Here is a 22,296-nt window from a genome sequence, read left to right as displayed (position 1 = left end):
GAAAAGTCATTCTAAAAAATGCCCTCTACTGTATTTTCGTTTTCTTCATTAGGTTCTTAAAACTGCTGCAATTGCAATTTAGTAGTTGAGATGACCAGGTTTTACATTATAGATAGCTCTTTCTGATGCCAATGGCAAGGAGAATAATGACAGCCAACATTTTGAATTTTTTGTGTTTCTCTCATGTAAAGATCAAGCTACCGTGACAATGACAGTGGTCACCACACAGCTGAAATGTTTTAGCATGTGATTGGACTTTTTCAGTCTACGTGCTTTTACAGTTTACATTCTTTTCTTTTGTTGAGCTTGTGGTATTATGGTATGATGTTTAATTTGACTGAACAAAAATCAGCATTCTTTCAGATGTATATTATTATATTACTATTGTTTAATTTATTTTGAACACAGAACAGGTTTTCATTTTGATTTGTGTTAATGGAACACAAAATGTTTACTGCAAGAATAGGTTTATACAAATTCAACTGAAACTCACTTAAATAAAAACTAACTGAGATCATTCCAGTGTGGATTTCTACCATGGAGAATTCGCTCTGTGGCCCCATGTATAGAAAGAAGTGCTTATTAATTTCAAGTAGATGTACTTGTATGTGAAAAAAATGCTTACAGCCTTATAAGCATTAGTGTAGTATATAACATTTAAGTGCAGATTTAATGTTTATATTTTTATATTATAAGTTTATTATACAGTATATTCTGCACCAACAAGTGCCTAATTGATCCTTTTCAGTTATTATTGACTGAATCCAGTCTTTGGCTATCAATGGTCAAAGACTGGATTCAGCTTAATAACATGTTTCACTGCATATAGTAAACTTAACAAATGGAAATATCAAATGACACAGATCATGGTGGCTGTGGGAACACATTGATAAGAAGGTGTGCATATATGTATATGCATTTTGCATGACAGTTGGAACTGCATTCAAGCTTCAATCACTGGGAACGAAAGCTATTCAGTGATGTTCTTCTGTCAGACTTCATGGTTTAATATATTCTTCAGACCCTCATTTGATATCTAGTTTAGCATAAAATTAGTTAGCTTTAGCTATATTTTCTAGGCAGTATTTAACACAAATATGTTCAATATTACATTTGCTTGTGTTGGTTTTATAGCTAAAAGATTCTGGTGAGCTAATTTATAAGTTTTGTTAACATTTTTTCTTAAATAATTTCTACTACAGGTTATCATAAATAGAGTTAAAACAGCAGTGGGAGTACTGAGGTGATGGAGTGTCTCTCAGGAGACTGGTTTACAATTCTGGTGTGGTCACTCCCAGAGCAGAGTTCATATGTACTCTATGTACGTTTAAAGTGACTTAAAGGGCAAGTATTTAATCATACTGGCACCTGTTTCCTTAAACCACTTCCTACATACAGTATGTTCTACTTATTTATCCTTTTGTCTCTTTGCCGTTTCAGCCAACCAAGGCTAGGAAAATGATTGGATAGGACATTGTCTCCATCATCATTATCAAACTATTAATTCAGATAAAGAGTTACTTGGAACACCTGATCACCCCTTACCTACAGAAGCCATTACTTACAGGGAGAGCACAATGATCTCTAAATTGGAGATGTCGATTCTGTTCTCAACTGCATCAAACTCAGAACCATTCAATATCTGTGGCAGATCATGGTTTGTTGAGGCCCAGAGAATAACACTTTTTGCAAACAGGACAGTTACAATCCTTCTTTTCTCAGACCGAATACTCCCCATTCCTCTGATGTACTTTAACAATTCCCGTGATTCTTTGTGGGTCTACTGTTCCTGGTATGGACAGAATCAGGATCAGAATGAGCCTCACTACCTGTGTATAGACTTTTCCAGGTGAAGGATTAGGCTTGGGTGCAATGTCAATTAGGTATCAGGTGAGACGAGAGAGACCTAGATATTCTGTACTGGCTTTTGGGATGTAGTTAGGTGATATTCTTCTAGTAGATGAAACATACAGGGTGTACACTTCTTTCTGATAAGTTGAAAATACTAAAAAGTGTTTATGTATGCAAAATAAATAATATAAGAAATTTGACAAACGAGAGGAAATTATTCAATCCATCAATTCTGTTTGTTTAGGTAATAGCTAAGCTATCCAATATCTCATCCAGATTTTTTTTTTAAAGGTTGTCAAGGCTTCTGCTTTACATGTCTTAGTAGTTTGTTTCAGAGTCCCATAACTACATGCATAAAGAAGTTCTTCCTGACCTCTGTTTTAAATGCACTTCTCCTTAATTTCCACTGATGTCCTTGAGTATGTCATTTAGCCTTAAAACGAAAGAATGTTGCTAGATTTACATTATCAATGTTCCTAAATAATTAATCAAACAATGCAAAGAAACATATAATCTTGATATTCTGATATGAGTCTTAGTTTTGCAAATATACTACAAGTTTTCAGAAAATTGCTCTTAGTTCGGGGACAATGGACATGTGCCTCACATCTTGTAAATATTGGAAGAGAAAGAGAGACAAATATTTTGTTTATATTGCAAAACACTTTTAATCTGACACTTTTGGGCTGTTTTTATTATTTTAGGATCCTAAGCACCTTAATGATGATAGAAGCTGAGATATATGACCTGGTGTTTTATTGATGGGTTAATTGCACGGTCCCATGGATCTTAATCAGTTCCACTTGGTATATGCAGAAAACAATTAAATCAAAAATAAACATAAAAGGTGAAACAGTTTAAAATGTAACAAATGTATAAGTGAAACTATCCTATCAGACTAGCCTTCATACTGTCTTAGAAAGGTAAACAATATTATTATAGGCTTCAGCCATCCTGTCCAGTTACTTTCTTTTCTCCTCCATTATGACCGCAGATACATGACCATTTTCACTTAAGACTCTGGATTCAAGGACAGTTTTTATTCTCAGGTCATAAAACTAGTCAACAGCCACCTACTACTACATTAGATTACCTTTCATGTATTCTTATACTGTACAGTATATCTGTGCGAGACATGCAAGCAAGACATTTCACTGTATTCATAGGAATACATGGTGAGGCAGAAAGGACGGACGTTTTTTACAAAATCACAAAATTGTTAATTTTTTTCTTACAAATAAATATATTGAATGATTTGAGTTCATATTGAAATAGCATTTGACAAGTTGTAGGGATGGAAATGCACGTCTAAATGCAAAATACGCCTTACCGAACGATTACTGAGGCCAAGTTCAGAAGAATGCTACCGAGCAGATCGACTTGGACTGCGCAGTAGGGCTAGTCGTAAGCTTTCCACATTTTCAGGGGTACGTGCCGTTCGTGTAGACCCCGGCGGTCTTTTGTTCATTAGTGTACCTCGTGTACAAAGTGTTTTAACCCAACGTAGGATAGTGTTACGAGCGGGAACAGCTTTATTTCTGTGGATATTGAAATGGCAACGAAGCTCACGCTGAACTGCAGTAATAGATTGGTTGTTCTTGACAAAACAGTCATACGCAAAAACGCGGTGTTCTATCATCCACAGCTCCATTGGCCTCAACTAAAAAGAAAATACAGTAAACAAATGCCAAGACTTCGTGAACCTAACGCCACCTACCTCACATCTGTCACTCCACCTAGTGGTGAGTTCTAGCCATTTCAAAGATGTCCGTCCTTTCTGCCTCACCCTGTATAACCCAGAATTTGAACTTAAGTGTGTAGAGGGATAATTTTTTTTTAATTTACAAATACTGCATGTACACTATTACAGCTTTATCTTTAGCTATACAGAAGTAGTTTGTTATCTACACTATTTGTGCAATTCGCAAATATACTGTATTTGTGAGAAACTAAAACATACGCTATAGGGATGTATTAATTCAACACAGAAATGCAAAAAAAAAAAGAGTAGTTGAGTTAAATCTGGGCTTAAATATTGAACACTAATGAGCACCTGATAAAAAAATGACATAAAAAGGAGTTCTTCAATTATCGGCGCCCTTGAGCAAAACTGAAAACTCCTGAAAAATGTTATTTGTTTAACTAAAGTATACATACAGTTAGGTCCATAAATATTTGGACAGAGACAACTTTTTTCTAATTTTGGTACTGTATATTACCACAATGAATTTTAAATGAAACAACTCAGATGCAGTTGAAGTGCAGACTTTCAGCTTTAATTCAGTGGGTTGAACAAAAAGATTGCATAAAAATGTGAGGCAACTAAAGCATTTTTTTAACACAATCCCTTTATTTCAGGGCTCAAAAGTAACTGGACAATATTAAATAACTGGAAATAAAATGTTCATTTCTAATACTTGGTTGAAAACCCTTTGCTGGCAATGACAGCCTGAAGTCTTGAACTAATGGACATCACCAGAAGCTGGGTTTCTTCCTTTATAATGCTCTGCCAGTCCTTAGCAGCAGCGGCTTTCAGTTGCTGTTTGTTTGTGGGCCTTTCTGTTCGAAGTTAAGTCTTCAACAAGTGAAATGCATGCTCAATTGGGGTAAGATCAGGTGACTGACTTGACCATTCAAGAATTTTCCACTTCTTTGCTTTAATAAACTCCTGGGTTGCTTTGGCTGTATGTTTTGGGTCATTGTCCATCTGTATCATGAAACGCTGCCCAATCAATTTGACTGCATTTAGCTGGATTTGAGCAGACAGTATGTCTCTGAACACCTCAGAATTCATTCGGCTGCTTCTGTCCTGTGTCACATCATCAATAAACACTAGTGTCCCAGTGCCACTGGCAGCCATGCACGCCCAAGCCATCACACTGCCTCCACCGTGTTTTACAGATGATGTGGTATGCTTTGGATAATGAGCTGTTCCACGCCTTCTCCACACTTTTTTCTTGCCATCATTCTGGTAGAGGTTGATCTTGGTTTCATCTGTCCAAAGAATGTTTTTCCAGAACTGTGCTGGCTTTTTTAGATGTTCTTTAGCAAAGTCCAATCTAGCCTTTCTATTCTTGAGGCTTATGAGTGGCTTGCACCTTGCAGTGCACCCTCTGTATTTACTTTCATGCAGTCTTCTCTTTATGGTAGACTTGGATATCGATACGCCTACCCCTGGAGAGTGTTGTTCACTTGGTTGGCTGTTGTGAAGGGGTTTCTCTTCACCATGGAAATGATTCTGCGATCATCCACCACTGTTGTCTTCCGTGGATGTCCAGGTCTTTTTGCATTGCTGAGTTCACCAGTGCTTGCTTTTTTTCTCAGGATGTACTAAACTGTAGATTTTGCCACTCATAATATTGTAGCAATTTCTTGGATGGGTTTTTTCTGTTTTCGCAGCTTAAGGACGGCTTCTTTCACCTGCATGGAGAGCTCCTTTGACCGCATGTTGTCTGTTCATAGAAAAATCTTCCACATGCCAGCACCACACCTCAAATCAACTCCAGGCCTTTTATCTGCTTAATTGATAATGACATAACGACGGACTCGCCCACACCTGCCCATGAAGTAGCCTTTGAGTCAATTGTCCAATTACTTTTGAGCCCCTGAAATGAAGGGACTGAATTAAAAAAATGCTTTAGTTGCCTCACATTTTTATGCAATCTTTTTGTTCAACCCACAGAATTAAAGCTGAAAGTCTCCACTTCAACTGCATCTGAGTTGTTTTATTTAAAATTCATTGTGGTAATGTACAGAACCAAAATTAGAAAAAAGTTGTCTCTGTCCAAATATTTATGGACCTAATTCTATGTAAAATGTTATACACAGATTTGAAAAGAGCTTATAAAACATAACTGGATATACAGCATAATTAAATAAATTACTTCAGCAGTGCAGATGGAATAACTAGACTTATTCTGGCTAATAAAAATAAAAATACTCAAAAAACTGTTTTAATTTCAGTGTTGAGAAAGACACAGCAGAAACACCTGAAATTGTCATGATATAATTAGTGGTGACACTTCATGTGATTTTCTAAGTGAAAGCTGCAAAAAAAGCCCCACTGTAAATTACAGAAATATTTTTTCTTACTTACAAAAAAATGAAAACCATAAAATTGCAAAAACAAAAACTGTATAATCAATGGTTTTGATCAGAAATCACTGTCAAACTTTTTTTAAAAACATGATATTTTGAATGTAACCGTAATAAGCAAATGCTTGTTGATCCTTTTCAGTTCTCAAAATTATAACTTAAATATTACCTGTTAGGAATATTTTTATGCAAACATAAGCCAACTATAAATGGAAATGTGTCCATTAGTTACATAACTGTATATGGCTTAATTGATCTATGGACTTAGATTTGATATTCTGTCTTTGTGGCGTTTGTATGTTCTAAAAGTGTGTATTTTTGGAAGGCCTACCAGCTTTTCCCTGTATCCAAAACATTGAATCTCAAGTTGATTGATTATTTCTAATCTGGAACTAATGTGGCCTTCAGTGGATTCACATGCAACTGAAGTGTGATTCCTGTGTTTCACTTAATTCTGTCAGGTCCAGTTCTTGCTCATTGTGACTTAATAATGGCAAGCACAGAATGGGTCCAAATGAAAGGATGAATGTGCAAGTCAAAAGGAATTATTATTATACTTATTAAAAGTAATTGTATTATGCTTATAGATATATGCAACCTTTTCCAAATGTTAAAAATAATATTTGACTTTTTAATGAAACAACACTGCTTATGATGCAATAATTGGGGCTTTGGCAAGTAATTTTTAAATGAAAACTGATCATACCTCAATGATATGCATATTCATCAAACATAATGTGAACAAATAAAAAGAACAGATAAGTACAAGTACATTTTGTTACAGTCACAATTAACAGTCTCTAAATTCAGGCTTTAATAGGTATGTAGATCAAATAATTTGTTTATTAAGCTGCAAATATGAACTGCTCCTTTAATACCTCAAACCTAAATTATCTGTTAGAAAAGTCTGACTATGAAATAAGCCTTGCAGAAAAATACATGTATATTATGTAGAAATACTTCTGGAATATGCCTTCTGTATCTAAAAAATGATAATCACCAGTTAAAGTTTGCTTTCTGCAGCAGAAACAAATTTCAAACCTTTAGCAAATCTTATAAATCAACAAAGTGGCTCTTAGTTGAGCTTTTGCAGGTAATAAGGCCTAATGTCTAAGGCACTGTGCTTTAAACCACAAGATTACAGGTTCAATCCTCTGACTCACTGTGTGACCCTGAGCAAATCATTTAACCTACTTGTGTTACTGTGGAACAAAACACACATAACCAATTGCACAAGATATTCAGTTTAGAAATGTGTTATATAAAATAGAGGTTGTTTGTCCTTCTCTTGATTTTACTGGGTTGGCAGAGGCTCCGGATGTAATCCGCAGTGCCATCTTGGAATTTAACGTTATACATTATTGTTAAAATCCTGGTGAATTGTCTAGAGATATTTGCATTTGGCCTTAATACATCTTAAGTGTATGGGTTTAGTTTTTATCAAACAAACTGTATAAAGCAAAATGTCTCTTGAAAACAAAATTCCATACTTTTTGTTCAAAAGATAGCAAATGTACATTTTAAACCAATAAAAGAATTAAAGGAAAAAATGATTTTCTTGCTGATTTCTATCCTTCTCAATTTATGATATGGGTTTTCAGGACCTGTGCCAAGCAGCCCTGAGGACAGTCATAGGGAGTCAGTACTTGTAAGTAAATTATTATAAAATAAAAGATATCTCTCTTTAAAATGTAAACCCACTTTTACAGGCTTACCGTCAAGGTCTATTACTTTACATGGAAAAGAACTCAATATATACAGTTGTACACCTGCATTAAAACTTAAAGGAAACAGCATATACAGAAAGGGCAAAAAGGAGGCTCAATAACAGATTTATGTTTATGGCTGTTACTGCAGATCAGGTGAAGAATGAAGGTATCAGGTTCATGGAAATGAAACAGAGTTATTTTAAGGAAGGCTGATGGCAAAGTATGATATTAATTTGTGACTTGACTTGACTAATATAACTATTGAGATCCACGCCAGAAAGTTCAAATCTAGTTGACAGACTGGAAATGTAAATTCATTCTTTAATGGAATGCATAATGTGAAGGTTACTTTTTTAATCTAATACTGAGGATAAAAATAAGATATACAATAGCTTCCGAAGCGCTTTTAAAAGTGAAGATAGTAATAACGTATTACAAAAATACACATACAGAGACAGATAAGCACCGTTTAATAATTAATATATATATTCTAGTGTACTAAATTCCAAATAAAATACTGTATATATAAATAATATATACTGTATATATACACACACACACCATATACTGCATATATGTAATATAATAATTGTATTCCTATTAGACATAGCTTGTTATCTTTTATTCCTTGACACACTTCATTTTGTACTTTTTGAATATTTTCTTAGTTTGCTTAAAGTCGTTAGTTGATATTCACACAAAAGGATAATCCTGCAGTATTTTAAAATCAGCTAAGTATACTACATTAAACTGGACCAATAAATTCTTCATAATTTGAATTTAAAAATTCTAACTCTAAAATAATGGTCTCAATAACTGCTTAATACTTTGCAGCAGGCTGGAGTCTGTTCTAGCAGAATCTGGCACAACGCAGTAAAAGACTCTGAATATGATGCCATTCCATTTCGAGGCATATTCACACACATTCCCACATTCACATGGGGCCTGCCCAGAATTACCATTTCACCTAACCTGCACATCTTTGGGAACATAGGATATAAACTGGAGTCCCAGAAGAAAACCCATTTAAACATGAGGAGAGCATGCTCCATATGGACAATGATCCAAGTGTGATTCAAATCCAGGATACTGAATCAAAGGTGAAGCAGCTCTAACTACTGCAATACAGTGTCACACCTCTTTTAGAAAATCAATTACTTTGTCCTAAATGACAATGCACCCAGTCCTAATCAATTATAAATTGTAAAACTTCATTAAAGCTAGTTATTCTACTGCTTTTATCAAGAGTGCAAATTTCCTGTCAATACATTCCATACATTTAAATCTGCCTTTGATTATACATTGTAAAGTATAACTGTATTTATATAATATTTCTGGAGGTCAAGTAATGGTAGAAACATTTGTAGTAGTCATAATTAATACTGAAACTTCCAAATAGAGTACCGGAACTTACTTTATTGTGACTTTGTAAATAAAAATATGCTGAATAATATGTTTATATTCTAATTTATGCATTTAATTTAAATATCAAAGAACAAGTATAAATACATGTATAAAAGTATATTTTAAGGGCATGTCATCATTTCAGCCAGTATGTTCAGTTTATGAATACATATAATGCTGCATTTTAAATAAGAAAAGAATAAACTATATTTATTTAGCATTAATTTAACAATCTTAATTCCAGAATTTGCAAGGCATATAAACATTCATTAAGTTATAGAAGTAATGAATAGTTTTGTATGTTTTTCCTGTTACAGGTTTAGGCATGTGTTGTTACCCAATGCCATATTTCTTTTGAAAATTAGGAAGCAGCTGATTTTTTTCACTATGATTTATTTAAACACATTCTGACATATTTCCAGCCGTTAAAACATGTACAACTAAATGCAAATTTTATCATATAAATGTTTTGAATAGCATTATCATCTTTTTACTGTTTTATTGCAGCTGTTTGCATGACACACACTGTATTAATAAAAGACTGAATATTCCGGTATTTTTAGAAAGCTAACTATAATTGATGTTAATTGGTAATAAAAAATCTCTGATACAATTTATATATTTGTAGAGAAAAATCAAGCAAAATGACAACTTATATTGGCTAAATAAATAAATAAAGTGTCATTTTGCTTGATTTTTCTCTACATTCATAATTGCCAACACGGTACAACACCCTAGTACTATAATATATTTCAAATTCATTTTTTTTTGTTTACTACTTACATTTTATGAGTATTCTCCATGTACTGCGAGATTTTATATTCAGATTAGTAAAGTGCTTTGAAATATTGTTTGTTTTCATAAGCATTGTAATACAGTATATTAACTGATTTATTTTTGTTAATGTAAAAATTTGTTTTAATATGTGATTTTTAACTTATTAACAAAAATCAATAGCTAATTCATAATGTGACAGTGATATTAAAGTTCTTAACATTGACAAATACTTTAAATAACAAGCATACCTCCCAAATAATGTTTGAGAATTACCATTTTGACTAAATATGCTTGTATATACCAGAGTTTTCCTTTTATTCCTAAAGTTAGTTTGTTTTACAATAAACAGAATATTTTAATTCCATCAGTTACAAGAATAAAGAATGAAAATGCTCATTGTAAAATTAGCAAATTTTTAGAAAATACTTTTCCCTTAAAATTTACCAATTTCACAATGTGCATTTGCCACTGTGATCCTAAGTTGGTTTGACTATCTACGTATATATGTATGTACGTACGTACATATTTTGTATTCTGTACATACTTTACTTTAATTTATATTACTAGTTTAAGCTTCCTAAATTAAACAAAGCTTATCATATTAAAAGGAGACATTTTAAAATATACGGTACAAAAGTAACAGAGTATCAGAGTAGATCCAATTAAGATCATGTAAAAATAACCCTGATTTGTGTGTCCTTTTATTGTCAGAGCAAAAATAAATTTTATTAACTAAAGTTAAAAGTGAAAGTTTATGTAAGCTTTTAAACCAGCTGCTTTACCGAGTAAAGGCTATCTAACATTCATCCATCCATCCATTATCCAACCTGCTATATCCTAACTACAGGGTCACGGGGGTCTGCTGGAGCCAGTCCCAGCCAACACAGGGCGCAAGGCAGGAAACAAACCCCGGGCAGGGAGCCAGCCCACCGTAGTATATAACATTCAACTACAGCTTTTATCATGGGTGAATGTACTTTGGCATCAGCTCTGTCTTTCTTTCATGACTATTTCAATTAATATAGATGACAGATTTGAAATTATGTTTAAAATGATAGAATAACAAATGTCCAGTATATTAAAGTAATGGAAAAACTGGTTGAGAAATCCCTAAAGCTATATGAAAGTGGTGTTTTCCATTCATACACATTACACTCGAATTACTTTTAGACTGGCAAATTTTCTTAAGGGCCTCCTTCAAAACACACTTAATTTAAACATTTTAGAAATATAATTACTGAGTAAAAATAAGCATATTAATATTTTAAAACTGCATGTACAATTAACCATATACCATATTTAGTCTGTATCACTCAGGGATAGCTACATGGAAGCTGGATTCTCACAGTTGTCCAGAACCAATTGCTAGACTTCAGTGCTCCAGGTTTTAGTAGTTTAAATCAGTTGCTCATTAGCATTAAATTAACTTTTAAACATTTTAGAAATATAATTACTGAGTAAAAATAAGCATATTAATATTTTAAAACTGCATGTACAATTAACCATATACCATATTTAGTCTGTATCACTCAGGGATAGCTACATGGAAGCTGGATTCTCACAGTTGTCCAGAACCAATTGCTAGACTTCAGTGCTCCAGGTTTTAGTAGTTTAAATCAGTTGCTCATTAGCATTAAATGAACTTTGATGAGTAAACCATAAGTCACTGCAATGCATTTTAAATAGACATAAGCGTGCTACATAGTGGTTGGTGCAGTTGTGTGACAGTTCCAGGAGGCTGAATTCCAACTCATGCCTGGTCACTGTCCGGAGTTTATATGTTAGGCCAATGAATGTATATGTTTTTTTTTTTTCTGGGTATCCTGGTTTTCCTTCTGGAGTGGTGGCTCTGAGGCTAGGGATCTGCACTGGCAATCGGAAAGTTGCCAGTTCAAGTCCTGTAAATTCTGCTTAAACTCAGTTGGACCCATGAGCAAGGCCCTTACCCTGCAATTGCTCCTTCCTGGGTATGATGTTAACTTGCATACAGCCCTGTAATTAGGTCCTCCAACTTGCAGGGAAAACTGGGGTGTTGGTGACAGGATTGGCACTCCAGCCACTGTAAAAAAACTTCATACTTCTCCATTCCATTTCAGCTAGTGTGTGGTGCTAAGGTGTTACTTGTTGCATGGCTGCACTTGATTTTGAGGTGCTTCATTATGTGGTGGGTGCAGCAATGCGCTGTATCACTGCATGCTCCCAACCTCTCTTTCTCCTCTCTGGTTTTCCTTCCACATTTCAAAGATGCACAGATCAGGTTAAGTGATTATTCTAAAGTGGCTCTGTATGAATTAGTGTGGCCATGTAGAAACGGCACATCCCTTCACTCTACAATTGGATTAAGTGGGCCAAATAAATGGATGTGGATATTATTCTGATGTCTTTACAAATGGGAACCAAGAAGTGTGGCTTCAAGCAGATTTTTTTATGTTTTCCGAAGTGTAAAATAAATGCTAATCTTTACTCTAATCATATCAAAACCAGTAGACTCATAGATGTAATGAAAAAGGTATAACAAATATAAAAATGTATTTAATGATAGTGATGTGTAAAATAGTATAAGAAGACACAAAACATAAAACATAATATTTGATTTTAATTCTATATTAAAATTATAGTATCATCAATATGTGGTAGAGGACAGTATTAATTATAAGTTACATTTACAGATGTGTAGAGAAGTCAAACAAAAAACTTAAAATGCTAAAACTTAAAACAGTTAGCAGCAGAAGATACTTATTTTAAACTAGTTGCTAAAACCAGAGAAATCACTAACTTTTGCAATATGCTTCCAAGATTGGTTTTGGCTGTCTGTCATGCTGAAATGCAAAAGTGCTTTAAGAAAATGGGTGCATGAATTACTTGAGACACACTTTTATAATATTATCAATTTGTGAATTTCTCCTTGGGATTAATAAAGTATCTGTCTATCTATCTTAATGCATAACATCAACTCTAATAGTACTACAAAATGTAACATAAATACAGTAATACAGATAAATGCAAACAAACAGATATATCAACACAGTAAAATGTGAACATGTCCTGTGGTATATTAGAAGCCTTTCCAGGTTTGGTTTCTGCATTGTATCTGATGCTGCTGATAAAAACTCAGGGTGCCATGTCCCTCAACTGGATTAAGCAGGGACATTTTATGACCATATTTACAGTAATTTGCACATATAATTTAATGACACTGTTCAAAATTAAATTTTTGGCAAACACAAGTACTTGCTTTATTTCCAATGCTATTTATTATATTATTAAAGATACTCAATATACCAATTGGGTTTTGCATCAACAAAAATGTAGATCAGAGATAATTAGAGGGTTGTGTGCAGAAGTATATCAAAGCATTGTTTATTATTTTTGAGTGTTTTAAAATATCTTGATAATACTGTTAGAAAATTAACAAAGAGAAAAAAACCCTTCAACCAGCACAGGTACTCTCGGCTTCCTTTAACATACTGTTGTAAATAAAACTGATTCCTAAGGGTATAATTTTAAGCAATAGATAAATGTTTTTGCTCAGTTTAAAAACTAAAATGTACATTGTAATATTCAATATACAAGGTCTATCATTAATATCTTATTTATACAGAGAATTACATTCTGAGGATATCACATTAAATCTTTACATGTGCTTACCTTAACTTTAAAGAAAGGACTGCAATGGGCATGATAGTTAAACACTGTAAACCAAAACATTGCTCCATCCTGACTATTGACTTCCTGTGTGACACTCTGAGTAAGTCATTTAAATAGCCAGCTTCTGTTGCAGAAATATTAAAATACTATATAGTACTTTTGTGTTTTTTAACTTACTGTCAACATTAAAAATGAATGTTTGAAACATGGTTTTAAGTCCATCTAAATAAATCTGAAGAATGTTCAGTAAGACAATATAAATTGTGATTTGCATTCTTCAAAAAATACTATAGATATCATTATGAGAATTTCAAACAATCATATTTTAAACATTCTTTTTCATACATTTACAAATAATGAAGAAGTAAATAAAGTTAACCTTACTTTATGATACTTTACTTGGCTCTAATTTCTATAACACTGTTAAAATGTTTAAATTTACTGTAAACAGTATATGATTATGTGGTACTTTGATTATAATGGTCTTATAATGTTAAGTCACACAATGCACACTTTATTACAATAAATCTTCAAAGTATAATTTGTAAGTATTTGGCAAACAAATACTTAAGGCTTTCAAGATACAGTATAATATTATTTCATTTAATGATGATTAAAACTCTCCTCCAAAATACAGGTGCCGGTCATAAAATTAGAATATCATGACAAAGTTGATTTATTTCAGTAATTCCATTCAAAAAGTGAAACTTGTATATTAGATTCATTCATTGCACACAGACTGATGTATTTCAAATGTTTATTTATTTTAATTTTGATGATTATAACTGACAACTAATGAAAGTCCCAAATTCAGTATCTCGGAAAATTACAATTAAGACCAATGCAAAAAAAGGATTTTTAGAAATGTTGGCCAACTGAAAGGTATGAACATGAAAAGTATGAGCATGTACAGCACTCAATATTTAGTTGGGGCTCCTTTGGCCTGGATTACTGCAGCAATGCGGCGTTGGCATGGAGTCGATCAGTCTGTGGCACTGCTCAGGTGTTATGAGAGCCCATGTTGCTCTGATAGTGGCCTTCAGCTCTTCTGAATTATTGGGTCTGGCGTATTGAATCTTCCTCTTCACAATACCCCATAGATTTTCTATGGGGTTAAGGTCAGGCGAGTTTGCTGGCCAATCAAGAACAGGGATACCATGGTCCTTAAACCAGGTACTGGTAGTTTTGGCACTGTGTGCAGGTGCCAGGTCCTGTTGGAAAATGAAATCTGCATCTCCATAAAGTTCGTCAGCAGCAGGAAGCATGAAGTGCTCTAAAACTTCCTGGCAGATGGCTGCGTTGACCTCGGACCTCAGAAAACACAATGGACCAACACCAGCAGATGACATGGCACCCCAAACCATCACTGACTGTGGAAACTTTACACTGGACCTCAAGCAACGTGGATTCTGTGCCTCTCCTCTCTTCCTCCAGACTCTGGGACCTTGATTTCCAAAGGAAATGCAAAATTTACTTTCATCAGAGAACATAACTTTGGACCACTCAGCAGCAGTCCAATCCGTTTTGTCTTTAGCCCAGGCGAGACGCTTCAGAAGCTGTCTCTTGTTCAAGAGTGGCTTGACACAAGGAACGCGACAGCTGAAACCCAAGTCTTGCATACGTCTGTGTGTGGTGGTTCTTGAAGCACTGACTCCAGCTGCACTCCACTCTTTGTGAATCTCCCCCACAGTTTTGAATGAGTTTTGTTTCATAATCCTCTCCAGGGTGCGGTTATCCTTATTGCTTGTACACTTTTTTCTACCACATCTTGTCCTTCCCTTCGCCTCTCTATTAATGTCCTTGGACACAGAGCTCTGTGAACAGCCAGCCTCTTTAGCAATGACCTTTTGTGTCTTGCCCTCCTTGTGCAAGGTGTCAATGGTCGTCTTTTGGACAGCTGTCAAGTCAGCAGTCTTCCCCATGATTGTGTAGCCTACAGAACTAGACTGAGAGACCATTTAAAGGATTTTGCAGGTGTTTTGAGTTAATTAGCTGATAAAAGTGTGGCACCAGGTATCTTCAATATTGAACCTTTTCACAATATTCTAATTTTCCAAGATACTGAATTTGGGACTTTCATTAGTTGTCAGTTATAATCATCAAAATTAAAAGAAATAAACATTTGAAATACATCAGTCTGTGTCTAATGAATGAATCTAATATACAAGTTTCACTTTTTGAATGGAATTACTGAAATAAATCAACTTTGTCATGATATTCTAATTTTATGACCGGCACCTGTATCTCTTATATATTATGATATACACTAAATTAATAATTCAGACACTTTTACAGTGTGCAAATATTAGTTAGTTTAAAAAAAAACATAAAACTATCCTGAAACTGAAATATTTTACGTGGACTAACAAAAAACTGAAATATTAAACAATCCCATGAAAAAAAATGACTGACAACTATGACCTTCACAGATTTAAACTATGGTTACTGAACACCTCATACTGTATAGTCCAAATAATTTTAGAGAATGTATTTCAGCCAAAAGCACTAGTGCATATTTTTAGTCATAGATTCCAAGCTTCCGACAGACAGCTGGTCTCAGCACTTCTACAATTTCTATGAGTATTTGCAAATTTCAGCAGAATATTAAGATTTTGCTACACAGATATGAAAAAAAATCTGAGAAAGTTCTCCTTTGTGCCTATACATATCTATACAAAGCTTCCTGTGTACTACTCAATATTTCAATGAATTAAATAAGCTGGAGGAAGTTTCCATGGAATGCTGAGTAAACATTAACTAAATCAACATTTAGTGACTCATGTTCCAATTTGTACTCTCACCCTGTGCCAGTGTGGGTTCTCCTCTCCAAAACCCTAATGATGCGTTATATTCATTGACAGTAAACTGGTCTCTTATAAGTCGATGGGTGTCTGGTTCTTGACTTGTTCCTGATGGTGTCAAAACAGGCCTTCATCTCCCACAACACTGCATTTTATTAAGCAGGTTTGGGAAGAGGAAGATGGACTATAAAAATTAAAACTTGAATACATACATAGGCTTGCTAGTTTTCTTCCAAGGTTTATCAGACCTTACTGAAATTACAAATGCTGCTTTAGAATGAAGTACAATATAATTATTTATTTACCACAATATTTATTACAGTAATGTATTTTTTAATAATATTTAAATCATGTTCCATACCAAAATATTTAGATAAATACCTGTATTTATCAAAAGAAAGGTAATTGCTTTCATTTAATTATTTAAGAATACCTGTGTATCCAATTTCTGGATTTCTTGTAGAGCTTTTTCTAGCGACAACAGACATGGAGCTGTCACAGGAAACAGGTGGAAACTCTCACACTCTGTTAAACTAGACAAACACGCACATTTTGAGGATGAGATAGGAAAAGTGGAGTACCTGGAGGAAACAAACCCATACACACATAAGGAGAACAAGCAAATCCCTCAATGGCAGGGACAGTACTGAGATTCAAATTCTGTTCCTCGCACTGTGAAGTGGCAATGAAAAAACATCACACTGCACTGGCAAGTAAATGCTACAGCCCAAACTATTTACGTAGGTAATCAGTGTGAAGAAAAACAGTTATGTAAATTTCACATTCAGGAATAAAGATCACACCTTGGAAAATACTGCAACAGTTAAAATTTACAGGAAGCCTACTGTACTGTAGTTTTTCTCTGTTCCTCTGCAACGGTATATACAATTTAGACAACTGAACATCTTTGATAAATTTGCAGAATCACAGGCTTAAACAATGTTTATTTATCTTTACTTCCCATATATTTTGCATTGTGAAGATGCATAAAACATATTGTTCTGGGTTGAGCCCTAAAGGTTGATTAATATTCATCCGCAAAGCTCAGCCTTGCCATTTCTCCAATTTATATGTGACTCCTCTTTCTGAAATTATCCCAGGGCACGTGCCTCAGTTTCTAATTGGCAAGCCTCATCCCCTCCCTTGAGACATCACTCTACCCCCCTCTAATGAAAAGCCTCGTCCTTAATTACACTTTCAAAACACTGATTGTTATTGACAAAACTCTAGTGGCTCGGACAAACGATGGAAGATTAGTCTCATTACAGGCAGCTCTTTCAGAAAGAAGGAAAAAAAGGAGAAGAAGGATATGGAAATCGACAGTGAAAAGTGAAAAGAAAGAAAAAGTCCTTTGCTTAGTTTTCCCTTGTACAAAACTCTCTTTGAAATTGCATTACAATTTAGTGAAGTAGCATAAGGTTGAAATTCTGTTTCCATTTAAAGTAAAATTGCTTTTCTCATGATCAGTTAACAAGCTGATTTTGAAAAAGTACCAGAATATCTGTGATACAATTAATATTGAAGGTCAGTGTGTTCATTTGAGTGCCAGTTGCTTAAATGTAAACTGCTTTGCTGCATTAATTGTGCATCTTACTTATGTATTCTAAAGTGAATTCCACTTTAGCTTGTATCGATTACAAATTTAGGTTTCAGGTGGTATAACTTTATAATGTAATTTCATTTTTTTTTATTTAAATATGAAACCCAACAGTTCATATATTTTTTCAAATCCTCTTTGAACATACAAGTTTGTAAAAAAGCCTATCCACAGTGGCATTTAATGCAGAGCTTAACTAAAAAAAAACAAAAAAAAACACAACAATTAAACCTCGGCATATATTTAGTCCATACAAGACCACAGCTTTGTATAAACCCACAGTCGTCCATGCCAGAAAGGTTTACAATAACCAAAAAACCTCTAGTCAAGGAAAGGTTTCAAAGTCCCTGTATCACCATAGAGCACAATTTTAGGCTTTTTTTTTGTTCTTTATTTTGCCTTATACAATTTCTCGTGTTAGTAATTTGTTAATTTTCGCATATCCCTTGGGCTCAGAGCACAGGGTCAGCCATTATAAAGCACCCCTGAAGCAATTGAAGGTTAAGGGCCTTGCTCAAGGGAGCAGAGTAGAATCTCTTTTTGGCAGTGACGGGATTTGAACCAGCAACCTTCGGGATACCAGCACAGATCCTTAGCCTCAGAGCCACCACACCGCCCTAAACAGAGTCTGTCTAAATAGAGGATGATTGGTACAGAAGTAATTACTTTCTGAAGTGACCTTCCTGCCATAATCTCTCTAAAGACGTGGCACACACTTCTCAGTCACTATCAAAGAATAAAAAAAACAATAACCTAGAAATCTGTGGGTTCAAGGAAATTTGTACAAATACAAAGCTGAAACATAATGTTCAAAAATTGTACTTAATTCAAACGAGGTATGAATGGGGATGTGGGATAGGGAGACTCTCTTAGCAGCACTGGGCGCAAGGTAGGAAACATCCCTGGTCAGGTTGCTTGTTCATCATGAAGCCCACTCATATACACATACCCACAGTCATGCAGGGCCAGTTTGGAACTATCATTTAATCTAGCACATATACATTATTGAGAGTGTGAAAGAAAAAACAGAATACACAGAACAAAGCCCACTCAGGGAATGTGCAAACTCCACACATTTCACCACTGGGTGCAAGATTCAGCTACATGATGATGGATTAGTGATATGGCAGGGCTACCTATTGTGCCAGGCAGAACCATATATAATATAATATAATATAATATAATATAATATAATATAATATAATATAATATAATATAATATCGGAGGGAACTGAAAATAATATAATATAATATCGCAGTGAACTGAAAATAATCAGAATCTAAAAAAACACTGTTTAATAATTAGAACCTGAGAACTCACATTGAGTTTGAAGTACCTGGACGATGTATGTGAAATACAGAAATACAGAAATAGTGTTTAATAGTTTAGATGAGTCAAATGTGAAATTTTCTAGCTAATACGGGACCCTGTTATGTCTCCATAAAAGCTAACACTGCATCCAAACAGAAACAATCACATGCTATTAGTCAATCGCGATACTTGTAATGTCATGGTTTGGTGATGACTTACTGTTCTGAGTCCTTTAAGATTAGTCCCTGTCATTAGTGGAGAAAAGAAGAATTATGGTCTGGATCAGAGGATTTTTAAAGGGAATGCAAGGCCATATATACAGTCCAAAAGGCAAATTGTTGTACATTATGTGTTACAAAACATCATTTAATTTAGATGTGCTGATCTTTCATGGTATTTATACATTAAGTGTCCTTTGATCTAACATTGTGGTTTTGTTGAAGATTTGACAGCATTTACTGACTGTTAAATGTTGTTAAATTACTGGTTTTCTGTATTGACCTGTATTAACTAAAATGTAGAATATATACAATAATCCCATAAAACATGTATAACTTTAATATTCAGACCATGCTGTAATTGTGGTACTAGTATTCATTGGATGATTCTAACAAATATTGATGCAAAAGCCCATTAGCTCAGCATCAGCTGCTTATCTAATCAAAGGCAGAAGATAGTCAAAGTTTTTTCAAACAACAATCTTGATAAGTTGGAGTACCATCCCAGAACATATATACAAGAAAAACGCTGGAGGCAACGATAACTCTAATACAAATACCGTATGTATGGAATGAGGAAAAAAACTTCAGCTCGCTAACAAATCACGAGAACTTGCAGTGAAGGTGTTCTTCGATGCAATCCAAAATCAGTACATGTGCTATGCGACTATGCCATGTCAATTTTTAGGAACATCACAAGAATATGTTCTTAAAAAACTACTCAACAGGTGCCACAATTATTACTCAAGATGTCAAGATGTCTGGGGAACCCCTTAATGAGTATCACATTGTCAGGATGAATGTCCAGGAAATCTTCCTGTATATATCACAACAATCTGCCTGTTAAGTCCAGATATTATATATTCCTCCTTATGATAAAAAGCACCAATATGAAGAAGCATGACAAGGATAGTCTTCAGAGGCCTAAGACACAAAGAAGAATTTACTGCATGTGTAACTTTACTACATTAAATGGACTCAATTTTGCAAGCAAAAAAAATTTCTTTGACAAATAAATAAAAATGTAGATAGCTTTAAATTGTTAAGGGCGGTAAACAATTCTAAAACTACCAAAAGTGTAGAAACTAGGAATTTCTGGAATATATATATATATATATATCCCTACAGTTATGTATTGTGTTTGTATGTTATTTATACTGCATACATAGAACTCTGGAGATTTTGTAAATGCCTAAAGATGACAAAATACTGTAAATAGAATGTTTTCCTGTAGTATCAGTTACATTAATCTGTATCCTGGCAGCATTTTGCTATAACCCATAAATAAAGTTAACATTTTAATTATTTCAACAGTATTGTGCATCTCTATATGCCATATAAATCAGGGAATTGTCCTAAACATAATGATTGATTTAGCTGTTTAGACTTATGATTGTTCTTGAACAACATGTAATAACTGGACCCCAGTACCCACAATTAGTTTCTTAAACATAATGTAGACTAGACTGTAGAGTAGGTCCAGAATGAATAAAAGTAAATGTTTATTTAAAATGATTAAAGCACTTGGGTTCATAACTTGTTACCTCCACCTAAATATACTTATACAATTTTGTTTTACAGTGTACTTAATCTGAATTGCATAAAATGGGACGTTATACTGTGCACAGTGATGACATCTGAAAAGATTATAGTGGGCTTTGCTCTTACTAAAAAAACAGATACAGATTATAGATTTTGGTGATTTTTTTAAGGAGACTCTTACAGATATTTATCACATCATAAGACACAATAAATACTTGTATTAATTTCAAAAGTAACAAATACTGTATGCTAGTATAGCTATAGTTTATATGGGATGACATTCTGTGAAAGACAGTCACTGAGCACAGGAAATATCAAAAATCAATGACCATGTACCCTTAACTTAAAAGATACATCATATTAGAAATGTTTACAGTCTAGAAGTTAGACCACCAACTAAAAAATATGAACGTAAAATAACTTTTTCAACAAATATTGCAGTATTTGACATTCAGAAGTTGTGAAAGGCTTTCCTAACAATCATTTAACAGAGTCAATACTGTAAAACACTGAAACAGAACCCCTGCTGTTTGATTTTTAAAGAGTTAAACACCTCTTATTGACATAAGAAAGCAATAATCTGTATTTCATCTGTAAAACTGGAGATTAAAATGCAATCTAGCTTTCTACTGCACAGTGACTATATTCTAGAACAAAAGTTGAAATACCTTGTATTGTCCTTTTAAAAAAGGCTTTGCAAGCCTCACAAGAGGCCACACCATAATGATAGCCAGAAGCAATATCTCCACAGACGAGGCAGAGTCTTTTGGGAATGGAATTCAACATGTACTCGCACTTGGTGGGAGAGTCCTCCATAATGGAGCTTGAGCAGTCATCATAACGTTTACGGCATGCTCCACCGCCCAGGCTGGCAGCAGTGAACATAGGCGGTGAGTCTAGGCCATTGGAGTGCCCATTCATGGTAATGCCATACCCGCCACTGGCATCAGAGCTGGCGCTGGGGCTGTGATGACTCACAGTGTCAATAACTGATGATGGACTGGAAGGTTCTGTCTTGATGTAGGATCCGCAGCTCGATGTCAGGTGTCTGTCATCAGCAGCCATTCTATTAAGCAGCCTGGAAAAAAAAAGATAAATGAATATAGGAAAAATTTAGCCCTATACTAAATACTACTACTGGAATCAAAATTTAATTATACACATTTTTGCCATGCACTTTATCATGATAGGCACCCCTATCACATAATGTTGTTTTAAGCCTTGGAAATATTTCAGAAATAAATATTAATGTAAAACAACATGATGCAGAAGAGTTGAAAAAAAATTAAAAGTAAGAAATTATCTTAGACAGGGCCATGAGCCTTAAGAAAGCATTATTTCT

The 22,296-nt window shown here is 34.3% G+C and overlaps 1 protein-coding gene across 2 annotated transcripts in view; it reads right to left on the bottom strand.

Annotated features, from left to right (window-relative positions):
• esrrb (estrogen-related receptor beta) overlaps nt 1-22,296 on the bottom strand; it is a 135,015-nt gene that overhangs the window by 64,021 nt on the left and 48,698 nt on the right. For both annotated transcript variants that reach the window (XM_039741456.1, XM_039741455.1), the window contains exon 2: nt 21,623-22,032. In XM_039741456.1, coding sequence (XP_039597390.1) covers nt 21,623-22,019 — 397 coding nt within the window. In that variant the 5' untranslated portion in view covers nt 22,020-22,032. The remainder of the gene's footprint in view (nt 1-21,622; nt 22,033-22,296) is intronic.

This window comes from Polypterus senegalus, chromosome 18, assembly GCF_016835505.1.
Source record: "Polypterus senegalus isolate Bchr_013 chromosome 18, ASM1683550v1, whole genome shotgun sequence".
Lineage (NCBI taxonomy): Eukaryota > Metazoa > Chordata > Cladistia > Polypteriformes > Polypteridae > Polypterus > Polypterus senegalus.
The sequence above is the reverse complement of the archived record's forward strand: the minus strand, read 5'-3'. Positions and strand labels throughout refer to the sequence as shown.